Source organism: Brachyistius frenatus, unplaced genomic scaffold (genome assembly GCF_029030835.1).
Source record: "Brachyistius frenatus isolate BFR_SWC_R1_liver_20210118 unplaced genomic scaffold, ASM2903083v1 Contig_92, whole genome shotgun sequence".
NCBI lineage: Eukaryota > Metazoa > Chordata > Actinopteri > Embiotocidae > Brachyistius > Brachyistius frenatus.
Window position 1 is genome coordinate 1,482,501 of NW_027210691.1, and position 20,000 is coordinate 1,502,500.

Sequence of the window (20,000 nt, forward strand, 5' to 3'; positions counted from 1 at the left end):
CATCAGGACCAGGTCTCAGTGTGTCCCTGTCTCTTGCAGGCCTTTGAAAGCACCCTGAAGTCCTGGGAGGACAAACAGAAGTGTGAGTTTCCCCGGACCCTGCCCCCCCAGTCCCCTCTGTCCTCCCAGCCAGAGATCGTCTCCGAGGAAGAGGCATCACTCGTCAGCGATTTCGGTCAGGCAGCCGGAGCGCTCATCCACAGGTGAGGCGGTGAACAGGTGTCTTCAGGCTGCTGACTCGTCCTTCCTCCCAGAGGTTGACGTGTCCTTCATGTTTCAGTATCCGGGAGGTCGCTCAGTGTCACCAGAGCATGGAGCAGGAGCTGGCTCACGCTGTCAACGCCAGCTGCAAGGCCATGGACGTGGTCTACGGCAACTCCAAGAGCTCGGGGGTAGGACTCACCTCTACGTCCTCTACTTCCTCATCGTCCTCTACGTCCTCACCTTTACCATCCTCATCTCTAACTTTACTGTCCCATGTTTAACTTTACTCTTAAACTTTCTGGTCCAGTTGTTCCTACAGGTCAATAATCTGTCCCTCTTGTATTAGTAATCAATAATCTGTCTGTCCTGTGTGTCCTCAGGCTCTGAGCTGCAGTCTTGTTGTCCACATGGTTGGAAACGTCAAAGCGTTGCTCAGTGAGACCGAACTGCTGCTGGCTGGAAATATGTCCATGGTAACGTCTTCTGTCCTCTCACTGGAGCTGGGACTTGTGGATATTAAAATATGTACCTGTCCTGGTCCCGGTCCTGGTCTTGGTCTTGGTCCTGGTCTTGGTCCTGGTCCTGGTCCTGGTCCTGGTCTTGGTCCTGGTCTTGGTCCCGGTCCTGGTCCTGGTCTTGGTCCTGGTCCCGGTCCCGGTCCTGGTCTTGGTCCTGGTCCCGGTCTTGGTCTTGGTCCTGACAGTTTTGTGTGTGTGTGTGTGTGTGTGTGTGTGTGTGTGTGTGTGTGTGTGTGTGTGTGTGTGTGTGTGTGTGTGTGTGTGTGTGTGTGTGCAGCAGCTGGATCCTCCTCAGCAGGACCAGCTGAACTCAGCTCTGAGCTCGGTGGCTCAGCAGCTCCGCCGGCTGTCGGACGTCCCCTGGTTGTGTCCCGTCATCGACCCCTCGGACCACGAGGTAAACCACCTCCTCCCAGAACACCCAGAACCAGGTCTTCAGGTCTTCAGGTTCTATCACAGTAGTTAAAGAACCAGTGTGTCTGTCTTCAGGGTCCTCTCACAGATTTTTCGAAGCGCAGTCGGAGCGCGAAGTTTCGTCTCGTCCCGAAGTTCAAGAAAGACAAAAACAACAAAAACAAGGAGACGTGTGCAACTCTGTCTCTGCCAGGTCTCTGTCTGTCTGTCTGTCTGTCTCTGTCTGTGTCTCTGTTTGTCTGTCTGTCTCTGTCTGTCTGTCTGTCTGTCTCTGTCTGTCTCTGTCTGTGTCTCTGTTTGTCTGTCTTTGTCTTCGCACAGTTCTGTTCTGTCTGTGATGTTGAAGCCGCTTCCTGTCGTTTTGAATCACTTCCTGTCTGTGTCTCAGTTCACCAGTGGGGAACAGAGGAGGTGGGGGCGTGGCTGGACTTTCTCTGTCTCACTGAGTATAAGGACATCTTTATTGGTCACGACGTCCGCGGAGCTGAGCTCATCCACCTGGAGAGGAGGGACCTGAAGGTACTGCTGCTAACAGCTAACTGATAGCTAGCTGTACTCTTATGTTTGAAGGATGTTTGAAGGACGTTTGAAGGACGTTTGATGGACGTTTGAAGGACGTTTGATGTACGTTTGAAGGACGTTTGGAGCACGTTTTGAAGGACGTTTGAAGGATGTTTGAAGGACATTTGAAGGACGTTTGAAGGATGTTTGAAGGACGTTTGATGGATGTTTGAAGGACGGTTGAATGACGTTTGAAGGACGTTTGGAGGATGTTTTGAAGGACGTTTGAAAGACATTTGATGGACGTTTGATGGATGTTTGAAGGATGTTTTGAAGGACGTTTGAAAGACATTTGATGGACGTTTGATGGATGTTTGAAGGATGTTTGAAGGACGGTTGAAGGACGTTTGAAGGACGTTTGATGGATGTTTGAAGGACGTTTGAAGGATGTTTGAAGGACGTTTGAAGGATGTTTGATGGACGTTTGAAGGACGTTTGAAGGACGTTTGAAGGACGTTTGATGGATGTTTGAAGGATGTTTGAAGGACGTTTGATGGATGTTTGAAGGATGTTTGAAGGACGGTTGAAGGACGTTTGAAGGACGTTTGAAGGACGTTTGATGGACGTTTGAAGGACGTTTGGAGGACTTTTGGAGGACGTTTGATGGACGTTTGATGGACGTTTGATGGACGTTTGAAGGACGTTTGAAGGACGTTTGATGGATGTTTGAAGGACGTTTGGAGCACGTTTTGAAGGACGTTTGAAGGATGTTTGAAGGACATTTGAAGGACGTTTGAAGGATGTTTGAAGGACGTTTGATGGATGTTTTAAGGACGTTTGATGGATGTTTGAAGGACGGTTGAATGACGTTTAAAGGACGTTTGGAGGATGTTTTGAAGGACGTTTGAAAGACATTTGATGGACGTTTGAAAGATGTTTGAAGGACGTTTGATGGATGTTTGAAGGATGTTTGAAGGACGTTTGATGGATGTTTGAAGGATGTTTGAAGGACGGTTGAAGGACGTTTGATGGATGTTTGAAGGACGTTTGAAGGATGTTTGAAGGACGTTTGAAGGATGTTTGAAGGACGTTTAATGGATGTTTGAAGGACGTTTAATGGATGTTGGAAGGACGTTTGAAGGACGTTTGAAGGATGTTTGAAGGACGTTTGATGGACGTTTGAAGGACGTTCGAAGGACGTTTGGAGGACGTTCGATGGACGTTTGAAGGACGTTTGATGGACGTTTGAAGGACGTTTGAAGGACGTTTGATGGACGTTTGAAGGACGTTTGAAGGATGTTTGAAGGACGTTTGAAGGATGTTTGAAGGACGTTTAATGGATGTTTGAAGGATGTTTGAAGGACGTTTGAAGGATGTTTGATGGACGTTTGAAGGACGTTCGAAGGACGTTTGGTGGACGTTTGAAGGACGTTTGGACGTTTGAAGGACGTTTGAAGGACGTTTGATGGACGTTTGAAGGACGTTTGATGGACGTTTGATGGATGTTTGAAGGACGTTTGAAGGACGTTTGGAGAACGTTTTGAAGGACGTTTGAAGGATGTTTGAAGGACGTTTGAAGGATGTTTGAAGGACGTTTGATGGATGTTTGAAGGACGTTTAATGGATGTTTGAAGGACGTTTGAAGGACGTTTGAAGGATGTTTGAAGGACATTTGATGGACTTTTTAAAGGACGTTAGATGGATGTTTGAAGGACGTTTGGACGTTTGAAGGACGTTAGATGGATGTTTGATGGACGTTTGAAGGATGTTTGAAGGACGTTTGAAGGACGTTTGATGGACGTTTGAAGGACGTTTGAAGGATGTTTGAAGGATGTTTGAAGGACGATTGAATGACGTTTGAATGATGTTTGAAGGACATTTGAAGGACGGTTGAAGGACGTTTGAAGGATGTTTGATGGATGTTTGGAGCACGTTTTGAAGGACGTTTGAAGGATGTTTGAAAGACATTTGGAGGACGTTTGAAGGATGTTTGAAGGACGTTTGATGGATGTTTGAAGGACGTTTGATGGATGTTTGAAGGACGTTTGAAGGACGGTTGAATGACGTTTGAAGGACGTTTGGAGGATGTTTTGAAGGACGTTTGAAGGACGTTTGATGGACGTTTGAAGGATGTTTGAAAGACGTTTGATGGATGTTTGAAGGATGTTTGAAGGATGTTTGAAGGACGTTTGAAGGATGTTTGAAGGATGTTTGAAGGACGGTTGAAGGACGTTTGAAGGACGGTTGAAGGATGTTTGAAGGACGGTTGAAGGACGTTTGAAGGATGTTTGATGGATGTTTGATGGATGTTTGAAGGACTGTTGAAGGACGTTTGAAGGATGGTTGAAGGACGTTTGAAGGATATTTGAAGGATGTTGGACTGTAGAGGGACAGATCTACATCATGTTGTCTGTCTTCAGGATCTGGGTGTGACGAAGGTGGGACACATGAAGAGGATCCTTCAGGGCATTAGAGACCTCAACAGGAACAGCAGCGCCAGCGAAGCCTAATGAGGTGACCGACGGGACATTTGTCCTTTTTAGAGTCCGTCCATAGGATCTGGACCTGCTGGGTCCGTTTTAGTCCGTCTTGAGTATTTATGACTTCCTGTCTGTGAATCTTCCCTCCAAGGTCATTGGTCTAACCCCTTGTTGATGTTGTTGTTGTTTTGTTGCCCAGCAACCGCTGCCTGCTCTCTTCCTACCTCTGCTGCTATTCGCCACCTCACCCACCTGAACTCTGACCTCTGATCTCTGACCCTGGACCAACACCGCAGCCTGCAGGTCTTAGCAGCACCAGGTCTGATGTCATACCGGAGGACTCACTGTGATTGGACCAGGACCAAACCTCTTCACAGCGATGCCAAGAGCCAATAGGACGATCCGCTAGTGCCTTGTCATCACATTCCCCAGCCAAACAGTATGGTGCGAGGGGAAGGGGGCGGGATTTCTACCTACAGAGACTGAAGGGCTGCAGCAGGGACAGGATGGAGGAGACGGGACTCTAAGGTTTCATCTTCATCTGAACTGTCCTCCATCGTCCTCTTAAAGAAACCCATCTGTCCTATTCGAGACATTCAGCTGTCTCCAGGATGTCCAGTTGTCTCTATCTTTTTTTGTCGACACCTCAGATCACATTTCTTCAGGTTCAGAAGAAGACCTGTCCCAAACAGTCGGGACATCCCGGGATCAAACAGCAGCTCCTCTGTCCTCGTTGTCCTCCACCTGCAGATTTACTGACACCCGACTAGCCGACCAATCACAGCCTCCCCTGGTCACCGAGGACTGGGATGCAGCAACGCCCTTTAAACAGCAGCTCAGAGACATTTACCTGTCCCAGAGCGGACATGCAGGAACCCTGCAACTACAAAAAACGGACACCTGGGGGGACGGACAGACAAATGAGGGGACAAATACCTGAGGGGACGGACATGAGAGGACAGATAACTGAGGGGACGGATGGACACCTCAGTGTAGGGACTCTGGGTTTTTTGTCTCTGACCTCTGACTGAAGGATTTTTATTTTATTTTTTATTTTAAAAACTGCAGCTGATATTTGTAGTCTTTGACAAACAGGAAGTGGACAGATTGAGACTCCTCGTTATTGATCGACCAATCAAACATCAACATATTGATCGTGTCCGAGTGTCCGTTAACGCTCCACAAGGAGGCGCCGCAGAGTTCTTATCCCCAGCAGATCGTCTGATTGGTCGAGTGTTTACAAACCGAATCAATCGATGCCTTAAATCTCCGATCGATCACGTCCGTCAGCGTTTCGCAGATTAATGTGAATGCTGCCGCCGGTCTCACGATCAGACGAGGGACGTTTTTCTTTTTCCTTCTGCAGATATTTAATGTTTTTCTTTAATCAATATAAAATCAGACGTATCCGTACGTTCAGCTTCTTTAAAATTATCAATTATTTTAGCCTTCAGCACAAAGAATCCACGAATCATATGATGCGTGTTTCATATCAGCAGGTCCACGTGTTGTTCACGTGTTGTCCACGTGTTGTCCACGTGTTGTCCACGTGTTGTTCACGTGTTGTTCACGTGTTGTTCACGTGTTGTTCACGTGTTGTTCACGTAACGATAATAAAGTTCTGAGCGTTAGCGACACGAAACCAACTGTTTCTACAGACGATCAATATGTGTGATCATCTTGTGCACGTGTTTACGATGTTTCACAGAAACGTGACGTCAATATTCCGATCACTCACCAGTTAGACGAGTTTAAAACTAGTTAGCGTCCTGCAGTCGGACCGCGTTAGAGTTCGTGACAACACGTCCGTTAGTGCCTTGCTCGAAGGCCTTCTGGACGGAGGTTCGTCTTCTGCCGTCCCACACCTTCAAAGTAAACCTCGGTTTGTCCATCGATCCATCCTGTGTATTTATTGGATAATTTATGGATTGATCCTGAGTCTGTATGCTGTCTACCTGTGCTTGTACATGCGCCCCCTGCTGGGCCGTCGGTGTAAATACGTGTTCTGTTGTGTACAGAGAAACATCAAAACGTCCGCAGGAAATAAAGTTCACGTGTCTTCTGCTCTGAGTGTTTTTATTTTTCCTCTCAGCAGCGTTTCAGGTTCTTCAGCACAAAGTTCAGCTTCAGTCTCAGAGGAACATGTTTGTTTACAGAGGAACATGTGTTTGTTTACAGAGGAACATGTTTGTTTACAGAGGAACATGTGTTTGTTTACAGAGGAACATGTGTTTGTTTACAGAGAGATAAAACCTATTTGTTTACAGAGAAACATGTTTGTTTACAGATGAGCAGTTGTTTGTAACTTGTTTTCATGGAAACAGACTGCAGAGGTATTAGTGAATTATAAAAGTTATAAAACGTTAAAATGAAGCAGCATCGTCCTGATGGAGCTGCACATTTTAATAGTTTAATGATTTCTGTCTGCAGAAGAAGTTAGAAACTGAAAAAGATTAAAAAAAAAAATAATAACTTGAATGTGCATCTCCTAAAAACAAAATGCAGCGTGAATGCTGCAGCAGCTGGATTCCTCCTGAGGGAGAATAGAGGGAAGCTCCTTTTCCCACAACTTCGTCTTGCAGGATCACTAGATGCCGCTGTGACCTTTGACCTCTCCAGATGTGAGCAATAAAAACAAACCGCTCCATCAGACGTGCCGTCGATGTGACGTCTGCGTGTCAATATTTGAGTTGTGGTTAACCATCAATCAATCAGCTGGACCTCTGTCCTCCATTTTACCCCCCGAACCTCCTGAGAGGACACGACGAGAGGACGAGAGACAAGGGACAAGAGGAGGAGAGACAAGAGACGAGAGGACAAGAGACAAAAGGACAAGAGACAAGAGGACGAGAGAGGAGAGGACGAGACGGACATGCAGCCGTCCACTGTGACTCTGAGTCTCTGCACTCTGTTCATCTGCTCGGCTCTGATCCAGTGTTCAGGTGAGACAGACAGGTGTGTTGATCTGTTTGTTTTTTAGGTTTATTGATCAACATGTTCTCAGGAGGAGAATCTTGATTTTATAACATGTTTTGTCTCCGTGGCAACAGCTGTACACGGGTCAAGTCGCCGTCTGTACTTTAAAACACGCCTGGTGGGTGTTTGAGCGGCCGGGCTCGTCAGGTGACCCGAGTGTCTCTGTTAATTTGTCCACCCCTCAGTGTTCCTGGACCAGCCGAAGGCCGGTCAGATGCTGCGTTCCTCCACCAGGAGGCGCCGGGCCAACTCCCAATTCCTGGAGGAGGTGCTGCCGGGGAACCTGGAGAGGGAGTGTTTCGAGGAGAGCTGCTCGCAGGAGGAGGCCGCTGAGATCTTCCAGACCAGGGAGAAGATGGTAGGAAACCCCGCTGTGGTCCAAAATGCGGGTCCTGACCCCACAAGAGGTCACTGGAAACACAGGCTGGGTCGCGGGGAATTTTACAAACATGACATGATATAACTTTATTTATATTTCTAAAATAAACAAGTGTGACTCGACAGACTGGTTCAAACCTGACATACAGACTCATTGCCCCGCCCCCACTTCCTGTATGTGCTTTATTGAAGCCACAGACTGTTTCCAAAAGAGTTCGTAGCTTCAGGTCTGTAAAATGGTTCTGATCCAGAAGTGTCTTCAGCTGCAATACCAGCGAGTGCCACTAGAGGTCGGCTCCAAAAAGCCTCCGGCTCCATAGACTCCCATTCAACTTCTCTCATCAAATCCAAAGTGAATAAAATGTGTCCATCAGTTATCTCGGTGTTGTTAGCTAAAGTCACTCCTTCTTCTTAGTTTTCTGGAGGTCCATCTGAAAATAATCCCTCATTCATTAGAAAAGAAGATTCAAGAAGACCTGGTTTTGGGGGCGTGTCTGTTTGATTGACAGGCCTGTGGTGCAGTCAGGTTACAGCTATCGGTGGGCGGGACGTAGTATCGTCAGGTTTCCGATCAGATCGGTCAGATCCACCGCTGGCTCCTCCCCCAGCTCGTCCAAATATGGTCACTTCCTGCTCCAAGTGTTAGCCTATTAGCTTGTTAGCCAGTGAATGTCTCTCCTGCAGCGTGTTTGAAGTGTCGTTGTTGCTATTTGGTTGATAGTTTAACTTCCTCTTCCTGTTGGTGTTAATAACTGTAATAACTAAACTTCTTAACTCTGAGTTTCTCGTCCCACAGCTGGAGTTTTGGTACAGATACACAAGTGAGTACGTTTATCATCGTTATGAACCGATAACGATTCCTTGTGTTTCCGCTGAGGTCTGAACGTAAAGATTCTCGTTCATTTGGATCCTGATCAAACTGGTTATTTGATTTTATTTAAACCTAAAAACAACCTCCAGAAGCTGTCAGCGGCTTTTCTGGAGCTTTTGATCAAATCACGATCTTCACTTTTTCTTTTCTTTCAGATTTATGTTTACTTTGTAGCTGAATCATGTCAAACTGTCTGATTTCAACAAGATTCTGATCATTTCAACTTCACTTTGATCAAATCAAGTTTAATCACCAGCAGTCAATCTGTCTGGTGACATCACTCCACCTGGTGACATCACTCCACCTGGTGAATGAGTTCAGTTGAGTTCAAGTGTCTCCCCTGTGTTGTAGATCTGAACCCTTGTCGGACCAACCCATGTCTGAACGGAGGCATCTGCACTCTGGACCGAGGAGACTTCATGTGTCTCTGTCCTCCCCAGTACCACGGCCCGATCTGTGACTCAGGTAAACATCACCTGTCACTCAGGTAAACATCACCTGTAATTCAGGTAAACATATTTTGATAACTACCTGTGTTGTGTGTAGTTGTGTTGGAGTGTCGCTATAGAAACGGTGGCTGTAAGCAGTACTGCAAAGACCTGGTAGGGGGAGCTGGAGTTCAGTGTGGCTGCGCTGATGGATTCAGACTGGAGACGGACGGACAGAGCTGCTCCCAGACCGGTACTACACATAGTACTACTAATACTACTGCACATAGTACTACTAATACTACTGCACATAGTACTACTGATACTACTACACATAGTACTACTAATACTACTGCACATAGTACTACTGATACTACTACACATAGTACTACTAATACTACTACACATAGTACTACTAATACTACTGCACATAGTACTACTGATACTACTGCACATAGTACTACTGATACTGCTACACAGAGTATTGCAGTATTAAAGTGAAACTATATATGAGGTGTTTTAGAGTCTTCAGTGGGAACCAATGGGCTTCTAGTGAGTCTTCAGTGGGAACCAATGGGCTTCTAGTGAGTCTTCAGTGGGAACCAATGGGCTTCTAGTGAGTCTTCAGTGGGAACCAATGGGCTTCTAGTGAGTCTTCAGTGGGAACCAATGGGCTTTGAATGGAGAGTCACATCCAGGAAGTGTTAAACTCTGTTAGGTTTTGTTGAGTTTATATCTCGGCTGCAGAGACCTTCAGTATTTGTCCACTTCCTGTCCAGTGGTGTTCCCCTGTGGCCGTCAGAAGATGCAGGTGTCGCACCACGGTCGCTCTCTGTCGAGTCCCTTCGAGCTGGTCAACGTCACCATGGAGACGGACGCGTTGGACGACAACATCACAGACAGCTGGGTCAACGTGACGGAGGAGGCGGCGCCGAACGCAACGTCTGGACAGAGAGGGGGGAACGAGACGGAGCTGGGGGGGGGCGTGTCCCCTCGTATCGTCGGTGGATTCCTGGAGACACGAGGAGGAAGTCCCTGGCAGGTCCACAAATGTTTCATCACATTCAATCTTTATCACTGTTCTTTAATTTGAGTCATTATATATTTCTGTTTCTGTGTGTGTGTGTGTGTGTGTGTGTGTGTGTGTGTGTGTGTGTGTGTGTGTGTGTGTGTGTGTGTGTCTGTGTGTGTGTGTGTGTGTGTGTGTGTGTCTGTGTGTGTGTGTGTGTGTGTGTGTGTGTGTGTGTGTGTGTGTGTGTGTGTGTGTGTGTGTGTGTGTGTGTGTGTGTGTGTGTGTGTGTGTGTGTGTGTGTGTGTGTGTGTGTGTGTTCAGGTTCTGATCCACCGGACCGACGGTTTTGGTTTCTGTGGAGGGACTCTGGTTTCTGACCGCTGGGTCGTTTCTGCTGCTCACTGCTTTGAAGAGTCTGCAGACCACGTTACTATCGGTGAGAACACGTGTGTTCTGGTCCACCCGTCCAACAGGGGACCTCAGTACGATGTCCACTTACGTATGTAGTGTTACTTTTCATACTCAGTGCTGCCCCCCGCAGGCTGCAGGCTGTCAGAACAGGACAGGCGACATGCTGAAGGAACAAATGTACTAAAATGAAGATTAAAATTATATTTCTGATCATGAAGGAACTTAGAATATAAATGGTTTTTTTGTTTGTTTCAAAATGCCGAGAAGTAGACGCCTGTTGGCGGGAATGTTTTTCTGTTTGACCATATTTCAAAGAGTTCATTATGAACAGGTTGTGTTCCTCTGATTCAGCCTGTTAATTAACTTTGTTTTACTGTTTTGATTGAAAATAGTTGTTTAGTGTATGAAATGTTTTGGTTCGTGTTTCCGTGGCAACATTTTGAATCGTTGAGTTCTGCTGTTTTATTTTATTTTATTTTTAAAAGCCGTGTTGTTGCTTGTCTTGTGTTTCCAAGGCGACTACGATAAGAAGCGTCCCGATCCGGGCGAGCAGCTCATAAAGATCCAGGAGGTGTTCGTTCACCCTCACTTCCACTCCTTCACCTTCGACAGCGACATCGCGCTGCTCCGCCTGGCGGCGCCGGTCCTCCGGGGCCCCACGGCGGCGCCGGCCTGCCTGCCCGACCCACACCTGTCCAAGCACCTGCTGAGGGTAACTGCGATTGAAGCCTGCGGCCGAAGTCGGTTTGATGCAGGCGGCTGACTGCGTGTGTGTTCAGGAGGAGACCCGGGGGACGGTGACCGGTTGGGGGGCCACGCAGCACCTGGGCCACTCCTCCCGCTTCCTGAGGAAGGTGACGCTGCCGGTGGTCGGTTACAAAGACTGCACCGCCACCACGGAACAGGTGACCCGACCGGCCGGCGGACACGGAGACGCTCCGGCGTGTTGTTAACGTGTGCCGTGTCTCCCGCAGGTGATCACGGACAACATGTTCTGTGCCGGTTACCTGCAGACCAGCATGGACGCCTGCAGCGGCGACAGCGGCGGACCCTTCGTGGTCAACTACCGGGGAACCTGGTTTCTGACCGGCGTCGTCAGTTGGGGGGAGAAATGTGCCGCCAGGGGGAAGTACGGAGTTTACACCCGACTGGGGAACTTCCTGAACTGGATCAGAGACACCATGGACAGACCGGACCTGAACGGCACCGGGAGCTGAGGAAGACCCCCGTCGGGAACCTGGATCATTGCATCACACGGTGACCGTGCATGCAATGCATCATGGGATTCTGAGGCACCTTTTTAAAATAGACCCTTTGACCCTGAAGTCCGACCTCTGCTGCAAACGGGTTCTGAGGTTCTGAACGCGGTTCTGCAACAATCTGACCGTCGTAATAATTCAACACAGAATATTATCATGTAGCAACAACTGAGTACTTTTACTTTATATATGTACTTGTACTTCAAAGTTCCTGACCTTCTTGTAAATCCAACATAAAAGTTTGTGTTTCTTGAAGTTTCGCTGCAGGTTTTTATATTTTTTTACGTCCAGCAGCTCAAAGAGCCTGAAACACGAGGACACGCGTGTTCGCAGAAAACCAACCAACGTGTTTATTTCAGCTGTGCAATTCAAACATATACGGTCAGTGTGAACCATGTGACTTCCTGTATACGATAAATACCACAGTGAGGATACATGTCAGATAATAGACGAGCAGGTTGGAGTGAATGTAGCACGTTAAAAGATCAGCGTCACGCTGTAACACGTCACCTGTGAGACCTTCAAAATAAAAGCATGACTGTAAATTCAGGTGTTTCTTTTGAACCTGCATCACGTATGTGATTTCAGTATTCTGTGATATTTCAGTCCAGAAGTGTTGAGATTTATTGTTTTTAGAAGGAGGGTGGAGTCTTTAACGTCTCTGTCCCGGTGTCTCTGTCCCGGTGTTGTCAACACTGCTTTTGTTTTAAAGAAAAAAAAAAAATCTTCCACTTTTATGTTGAAGGTCAGAAATGGAGTTTAGAAGCGGTTCACACTGGAGTCTTCAACACCAACCGGAGCGCCACCTCGACACACCAGCAGGTGGAGCTGTGTTTGTGGAGCCATCTCACCACCAGGGGGCAGCATGGAGGTGGCTCTGTATCCACTCCACGTATTTAGCCACTCGGGTGTAGACTCCATACACCCTCTGACTGCCGCAGTCCTCCGGCCCGCCCCAGGACACCAACCCGAACACCACCCACCTCCGGCTGACCTCGTCCTCCGTCACAAACGCCCCCCCGCTGTCCCCCAGGCAGGTGTCCCGCCCCCCCTCAAAGAAGCCGGCGCAGAACATGTTGTCGGTGATGTTGTAGCTGACGGAGCGCGAGGCGTAGCTCGCCTGACACTCGTCCTGAGACACCACCGGCAGCTTCACGTACTGCAGGAAGTCAGAGGTCATCCCGAGGTCAGCGGCCACTGTGGGGTCAGAGGTCAGCGCGGAGGAAGATGAGGCGTTGAGGTGGGAGATTCCCCAACCGGCGACTACACCCAGAGAGTTGGGAGGGGGCGCGGGGGGGTCGTCCTGGGTAAAGAGAGAGGTCAGAGGTCAACCGGCAGGCCATGATCGTCCTCACTGACCTTTTATGTCACAAAGATCACAACTTTGGATTATTCCGACTTCACAAACACTTTCTCACTTACTGTTAAATGTCTTCATCGTTTTTTTAATGTCTTTACTTCAAAAAGATGAACACTTAAAAACAAACTGACCAGACCAGAGGAGGTCTACGAAACCAGAGGAGGTCTACGATACCGGAGGAGGTCTACGATACCGGAGGAGGTCTACGATACCGGAGGAGGTCTACAAAACCACAGGAGGTCTACGATACCAGAGGAGGTCTACGATACCGGAGGAGGTCTACGATACCGGAGGAGGTCTACAAAACCACAGGAGGTCTACGATACCGGAGGAGGTCTACGATACCGGAGGAGGTCTACGAAACCACAGGAGGTCTACGATACCGGAGGAGGTCTACGATACCGGAGGAGGTCTACAAAACCACAGGAGGTCTACGATACCAGAGGAGGTCTACGATACCGGAGGAGGTCTACGATACCAGAGGAGGAGGTGTACCTGTCTGTGAGGTGGTGGGAGACAGACTGGACGGACGACCTGGTCAAACTCCACCGGCTGCGTCAGCCTCAGCAGGGCGATGTCGTTGTTGTAGTTGTCGGGTTGGAAGTCTGGGTGGAGGAAGATCTGGTCCACGGAGCGGTTGGTGGCGAGACGTTTGTCTCTGGCATTATGGAGACCGAGGAAGACCTGAAAGAAGTGACAGAAACTGAATCTGATCAGTAAACTCGTTGGAAACATTTCGGGGTAATGAGCGTGGCGCTCTGACCTGGACGTGCTCGGGGGACACAGAGACGACGCTGGCGTCCCTCCTCTGGGACCTCAGGACGTGGGCGGCTGTGAGAACCCAGGACTCGGACAGCAGAGCCCCAGAACCGAACCAGCGGTCCTCGGGGACCCGGGACAGATCCTCCACACCGAGCAGGACCTGCCAGGGGAAGAGACCCGGATCGGCACTCCGACCGCCCACGATCCTCTTCACCTGACGGGGGACGGAGCGGGAAGGACGTCCACAGGCTGGAGGAGACAGAGGGACAGTTACAGACAGACACAGGTGAAAAGACAGACAGGTGAACAGAATGACAGACAGACAGACAGACAGACAGACAGACAGACAGACAGACAGGTGAACAGAATGACAGACAGACAGACAGACAGACAGACAGGACAACAGACAGACAGACAGGTGAACAGACAGACAGGTGCCTGGCAGACAGCTGGGTAGTTCTGTTCGTCCCTCTGAGTCGATCCAGTCTCCGTTCGGACCGCAGCTGTATGAACCTGGAATTGATTATTATTGTTATTATTATTGTTGTTATTATTATTATTATAATTATAATTATATAAATAAGGGTCCACCTGGTGGTGAAGGTCTGTAACTGCACAGTTAGCACATCAAGTTACGACGTTATAGTTTAGTTATGACTTTATTTTGTGAAAGAACCTGTTGGTCCGTTTGGTTCTTGGTTCTTCTGATCAGAACGATCAATAAATAAAATGTTTGTTTCTGACTGAACGATAATAACGTGCTCAACTGTGACTTTCTGCTACAGATCAATATTCAATAATCAGTGTTCCAATGACCCGGTTCTGTCCTCTTACTGTTCATCAGCCGGACCGGGTCCTCCTGGCACACGTACTGAACGGTCGCTCCAAAGAGTGTGCTGTTGTCATGGTTACCAAACACCACGTCGGCCATGTCAACCATCTCTGGACTCCCACAATCCACCGCTGTGACAGACGAGAGAGAAACACCCAGAGGTCAGCGGCCAATCGGCTTTCAGTCTGAGCAGACAGGAGCATGAAGAGGACACGACCAGAACCAGAACCCGACCTCAATACAGACCCGATACAAGAACCAGAACCAGACCTCAATACAGACCCGATACAAGAACCAGAACCAGAACCAGACCTTAATACAAATCCAATAAAAGAACCTGAACCAGATCCAATACAAGAACCAAAACTTGATCCTAAACCAGAACCATTACAAGAACCAAAACCAGACCCAACAACCAAACAGCTAACACCCCTCAGAACCTCAGAAGGTCTCGTAGAACTCGTTGTCAAAGAAAACCCACCTGGTGTCTCCTGACCTGACGTCTTCTTCGGTCTTGGACAGTGAAGCTCCGCCCCTCTTGAAACGTGATGTCATCAGAGCACCTCGCCCGGCTCGTCGCTTCATCGCCGTAGACTTTCTGAAGCGTTTCAGGGTCTCTGATGACCGTTTCCAGAGTTCTGATGTTTCTGCTCCAGTTTCAGGTCCGAACTTTTGTAATATGTTTGGATGCTTCACAGAAACACATGACAGCAAATTCTGGTTCGATTTGTTTTATTGGAAAATAATTTAACTTCAACACATTAACACGGTTTGCTTCAACAATATCTTTATCAGCCAATCAGAGTGGTTCTCTGTCTAATCTAGGCTGTGATTGGCTAAGATGCTGAAAAGAGTTCTCTTCCTCCTCGAGTCTGTTTCTACAGAGAAAAGAGAGCAGGAAGCAAAGTGTCGGTGAGACGCCTGCGCACCAAACTCCATTCAAAAATCGGTTGATTTCGAAGAAAACATCGGTGATGGTTTTTCTTCTTCGGTCTCTTTTTCACTAAATTTATATTTCAATTTGATCACTTGAAAAATGTCCATCAGTCACATCATTTCACATGCACGAATACAGACAACAACAACTACAGCAAAAACAACAACTACAACAACAAAAACAGCAAACAAACAACAACCACAGTCAAATAAAAACAACTGCAGCAACAACAAAAACAACAACTACAACCACAGACAGCAACAAGTACAACCACACTGCAACAACTACAACCACACAGCAACAACTACAACAACTACAACAACTACAACCACTACAGCAACAACTACAACTGCAACCACTACAGCAACAACTACAACCACACAGCAACAACTACAACTACACAGCAACAACTACAACCACACAGCAACAACTACAACCACAGACAGCAACAACTACAACCACAGACGGCAACAACTACAACCACTACAGCAACAACTATAACCACTACAGCAACAACTACAACCACAGACGGCAACAACTACAACCACTACAGCAACAACTACAACAACTACAGCAACAACTACAACCACAGACAGCAACAAGTACAACCACTACAGCAACAACTACAACAACTACAACCACTACATCAACAACTACAACCACACAGCAACAACTACAACCACTACAGCAACAACTACAACCACTACAGCAACAACTACAACCACTACAGCAACAACTACAACCACTACAGAAACAACTATAACCACTACAGCAACAACTACAACAACTACAGCAACAACTATAACCACAGACGGCAACAACTACAACCACTACAGCAACAACTACAACCACTACAGCAACAACTACAACCACAGACGGCAACAACTACAACCACTACAGTAACAACTACAACCACAACAACTACAGCAACAACTACAACCACTACAGCAACAACTACAACTACAGCAATAACTACAGCAACAACTACAACCACAGACAGCAATAATTACAACAATAACAGCAACAACTACAACAACAACAGCAACAACTACAACCACAGGGCAACAATTACAGCAACAAAAATAACAACTACAGCAACAAAAACAAACAACAACAAAACAAACAACAACAACAACCGCTGTAGCAGTGTCCCTCTGAAATTTTTTATTAACGTTAGATTTGATTTTTTTCTCTGAAGAAGTTTCGATGTAAATAATTTATATTTCTTGTTAAATAATAGAAAACAAAACCTTTTTATTTCACGGTTTCTGTCTTTAGGATCAACCGACCTGACCTGCAGCTGTGAGGTCAAAGGTCATCAAAGTGAATTCTTACTTTGGCACCGAGGAGGACGGCTGCTCCACAATCCATCAGCCTGACAGTCCATCTGGACCCCATCCAGCATCCGACCGTCCTGAACCACAGAGACCAGAACAGAGACTCAGAACCCACAGCAGAGACAAATAGACACCAGAGACACTAGAGACACTCGGAGACACTCAGAGACAAAGACACAAAGAGACCAGAGATTTTTCCAGGAACTTCCAGAACAAACCGTTTCCAGTCAGACAGATGTGTGAACACCTGGACAGGTAAATCTAAACCGACCTGACAGACATGAAACTCACCTGCAGCAGGTGGTATCCCGGCTCGCAGGTGAAGAGGACGTGGTCCTTAAAGGAGTACTCTGATTGGACAGGGTTCATCAGGGCGTTGGGCGGAGTCTCAGGCACCAGACACTGACTTCCTGTCAGGGCAAAATAAAAGCATTTAAGATCTGTTGGTTGTACCACTCACCTGGACAGGTGTGTTTGTGTGTGTGTGTGTGTGTGTGTGTGTGTGTGTGTGTGTGTGTGTGTGTGTGTGTGTGTGTGTGTGTGTGTGTGTGTGTGTGTGTGTGTGTGTGTGTACCTGTGGTTGTGTAGCTGAGCCTCCAGCCCTGGTTGTCTCCGGAGTTGTCGCTGTGGAAGTGGACGGTGACGGTGTTGGTGTCGGTCTGAATGGAGCCTGGTGATTGGTCGCCACAGAACGGGCCGAACTCGCTGCTTCCTGCTTCGATCTGACACACAAACAGCTGATCGGTCACTGACGCACACTACAGGTGTGTGTACAGGTGTGCGTGTTTTCTCCACCTTGACGTAGTCGTAGGGGCAGCTGACGTCCGGGTGGTCCTCCACGTCGAAGCGTGGGTCGAACTGGAGGCGGAGCCTGAAGCCCTCCTCCACCTCGATTCGGTACGAACACTCGGAGCTCTTCGGGTACGGAGCGGGAAAATCTAAGCTGCTCAGAACACCGGAGCGTTCCCTGAACACACCACCACTGCACTCCACTGACACACACACACACACACACACACACACACACACACACACACACACACACACACACACACACACACACACACACACACACACACACACACACACACACACACAGTTCACATGTTGTTGATCAATGTTGAATCAGCACCTTGAGTTGAATCTTTCAGGCTCTCAGTGGCCTCGTATCAAACATACAGCAGGCATGAAATGTGACCTGAAATAAAAACACTTGAAAGTAAAATAATAATTTAAAAGTAAAATAAAAACATGAGAAAGTAAAATTAAAACACGTGGAACTGAACTAAAAGCCTGTGAACGGACCGCGGCGGTCGTTCTCACCAACACGTGACGAGGCGGCGGACAGAGTTCAGGCGTGATTAGAAGCCGTGAGCTGCTCCGTGTTCGATCCTCCTCCACACACAAACACGCAGAACACGTAAACATCAGCCGCCGCTATCAGTCACACAGAGGTCACACAGAGGTCACACAGAGGTCACGTCAACACATTCTGTCTGCAGACCGTCACTGACAGCAGCCTCAGAACCACGGGGCACCAACGGGTCCAGTACCGAGAGGCCCCGCACACTTCCTGTCTCTGTTTCCTTTCAGAATAAAAGTTTAAACTGATTCCTGTAAAAATGAGATTTGTTGGAAATCAGCAGGAAGCTCAAACTTTTTACCCGAGTTAAAGTCAGCAGTGAACTAGTTAAAATAACTAGTTTAAGTCACCGGTCGATTTACTGGTTAAAGTTTTGGTCAAAGTGTTGAACATCATCAGGCTTCAGTTCTTCGTTTAGCTCGACAGATAGTAAATAAAAACTGTTGTGGACTCAGAAAAACAGCAGAACAAGCTGTAACATTAAAACCTTGATGACGTGATCGGTGTATTGATCAGTGATCGGTGGACACAATACAAACACACTCAGTGTTTCAGAATGTGACTTGTTGGCAGTCGACTGAAATCAGGATCAGACGGCTGGAATTCAAATCTGCTCTGACACCAGTTCACATGTCAACATGTTTAAGCTCTTTATGTTTGAAAGACTCAAACACAGCAGAGTTAAAGTCAGAGAGGGGGAGGGGCCGTCTCACAACTAACACAACACACAAAAATACACCGACAAGGCTGGAAACCAATATTGGATGGTGGTGATCTTCGGGCCCTCGGGCAGCACTGCATCAAAAACACACTATTCTGGAGTGGAAATCACTGCATGGGCTCAGGAACACTTGTGAAAACCATCGTCTGTGAACACAGTTCATCGCTGCGTCCACAAATGCTGTTAAAACTCTCCAAAGAAGAAACCAGATAGAAACATGATCCAGAAACACCGCCGCCTTCTCTGGACCGAGATCATTGAAGATGGACTGAGGTGAAGTGGACAACTGTCCTGAGGTCTGATGGATCACAATCTGAGATTCTGTTTGGAAATCATGGACGCTGCATCCTCCAGGTTAAAGAAGAGAGGGACCATCCAGCTTGTTATCAGCTCAGTTCTAAAGCCAGCATCTGTGATGGTACAGGATGCATTAGTGCACATGGCATGGGTAGCTTGAACATCTGGAAGGAAGCATTAATGCTGAATGATATATTCAGGTTTTGGAGCAACATATGCTGCCATCCAGACAACGTCTCTTTCAGGGAAGGTCTTGTTTATTTCAGCAGAACAACGTCCAACCACATTCTGCACGTATTCCAACAGCATGGTTCTCTAGTAGAAGAGTCCGCTGATAAACTGGCCTCCTGCAGTCCAGACCTGTCAATCATTGAAAACATCTGGAGCATCAGGACATGAACAATACAACAAAGGAGACCCTGAACTGTTGAGCAGCTGAAATCCTCTATCAGGCCAGAATGGGACCACATTTCACTTTCTAAACTCCAGAAACTGGTCTCCTCAGTTCCCCAACGTTTCCAGAGTGTTGTTAAAAGAGTTGATGCAGCTCAGTGGTGAACATGATCCTGGAACAACTTTATAGTAAACGGGGCTGTGAAAGCAGACGTCGGCGGACTCACCTCTGCAGGTGCGGTTGTCAGAGTGCAATAGGTAACCATAGCGACAGGAACAGTAGTATCCTCCGATGTAGTTGTGGCAGAAATGATCACAGATTAGCTCCTCGTCACTCTGATCGCTACACTCGTCCACATCTGCAGAGACAGACAGTCTCAGTGAGAAGACAGGTGACGCTTGATCCAATGGGAGACACCTGACCGGGCGCCGAAGGGGAGGGGCTAAAAGCAAAGGGCTCCAATGGGGAGGGGCAAAAACAGGACAAAGAGGGGGAGGAGCTAAACCTTTCACCAATTTTCAATCAGATTTCTGTCACAGGAAAAA

At 47.6% G+C, this 20,000-nt stretch overlaps 3 protein-coding genes across 10 annotated transcripts in view; 2 read left to right on the forward strand and 1 right to left on the reverse strand.

The window, feature by feature from the left end:
• LOC138627834 (diacylglycerol kinase delta) overlaps window positions 1-6,181 on the forward strand; it is an 18,229-nt gene extending 12,048 nt beyond the window's left edge. For both annotated transcript variants that reach the window (XM_069710447.1, XM_069710446.1), the window contains 8 exons: window positions 40-203; window positions 281-392; window positions 585-677; window positions 1,000-1,119; window positions 1,212-1,329; window positions 1,525-1,655; window positions 4,058-4,151; window positions 4,317-6,181. In XM_069710447.1, coding sequence (XP_069566548.1) covers window positions 40-203; window positions 281-392; window positions 585-677; window positions 1,000-1,119; window positions 1,212-1,329; window positions 1,525-1,655; window positions 4,058-4,147 — 828 coding nt within the window. In that variant the 3' untranslated portion in view covers window positions 4,148-4,151; window positions 4,317-6,181. The remainder of the gene's footprint in view (window positions 1-39; window positions 204-280; window positions 393-584; window positions 678-999; window positions 1,120-1,211; window positions 1,330-1,524; window positions 1,656-4,057; window positions 4,152-4,316) is intronic.
• Window positions 6,182-6,930: 749 nt separating this feature from the next.
• LOC138627837 (coagulation factor VII) lies at window positions 6,931-11,997 on the forward strand. Its single transcript, XM_069710458.1, has 10 exons — window positions 6,931-7,059; window positions 7,279-7,451; window positions 8,268-8,292; window positions 8,694-8,807; window positions 8,889-9,023; window positions 9,550-9,812; window positions 10,104-10,218; window positions 10,709-10,905; window positions 10,973-11,098; window positions 11,168-11,997. Exons 1-10 carry the CDS (start codon window positions 6,990-6,992, stop codon window positions 11,408-11,410), a joined length of 1,461 nt encoding a protein of 486 aa, XP_069566559.1. The 5' UTR covers window positions 6,931-6,989; the 3' UTR covers window positions 11,411-11,997.
• masp1 (MBL associated serine protease 1) overlaps window positions 11,777-20,000 on the reverse strand; it is a 12,211-nt gene continuing 3,987 nt past the window's right edge. For 2 of the 7 annotated variants that reach the window (XM_069710449.1, XM_069710450.1), the window contains exons 4-12: window positions 19,682-19,813; window positions 17,476-17,672; window positions 17,255-17,402; window positions 16,972-17,090; window positions 16,679-16,757; window positions 14,409-14,537; window positions 13,576-14,087; window positions 13,308-13,496; window positions 11,777-12,755 (exon numbers count right to left, since the gene is read on the reverse strand). In XM_069710449.1, the coding sequence (XP_069566550.1) occupies window positions 12,300-12,755; window positions 13,308-13,496; window positions 13,576-14,087; window positions 14,409-14,537; window positions 16,679-16,757; window positions 16,972-17,090; window positions 17,255-17,402; window positions 17,476-17,672; window positions 19,682-19,813 (1,961 nt within the window). In that variant the 3' untranslated portion in view covers window positions 11,777-12,299. The other 5 variants (XM_069710452.1, XM_069710451.1, XM_069710453.1 and 2 more) reach the window with 5 other exon arrangements.

What these genes read in the sequence shown, in the direction of transcription:
- LOC138627837 (XM_069710458.1), top strand. Translation starts at nt 6,990, where the DNA reads ATGCAGCCGTCCACTGTGACTCTGAGTCTCTGCACTCTGTTCATCTGC. An exon ending in GTTTTGGTACAGATACACAA is followed by an intron (nt 8,293 to 8,693) that starts GTGAGTACGTTT and finishes CCTGTGTTGTAG; the next exon opens with ATCTGAACCCTTGTCGGACC. An exon ending in ACAGAGCTGCTCCCAGACCG is followed by an intron (nt 9,024 to 9,549) that starts GTACTACACATA and finishes CTTCCTGTCCAG; the next exon opens with TGGTGTTCCCCTGTGGCCGT.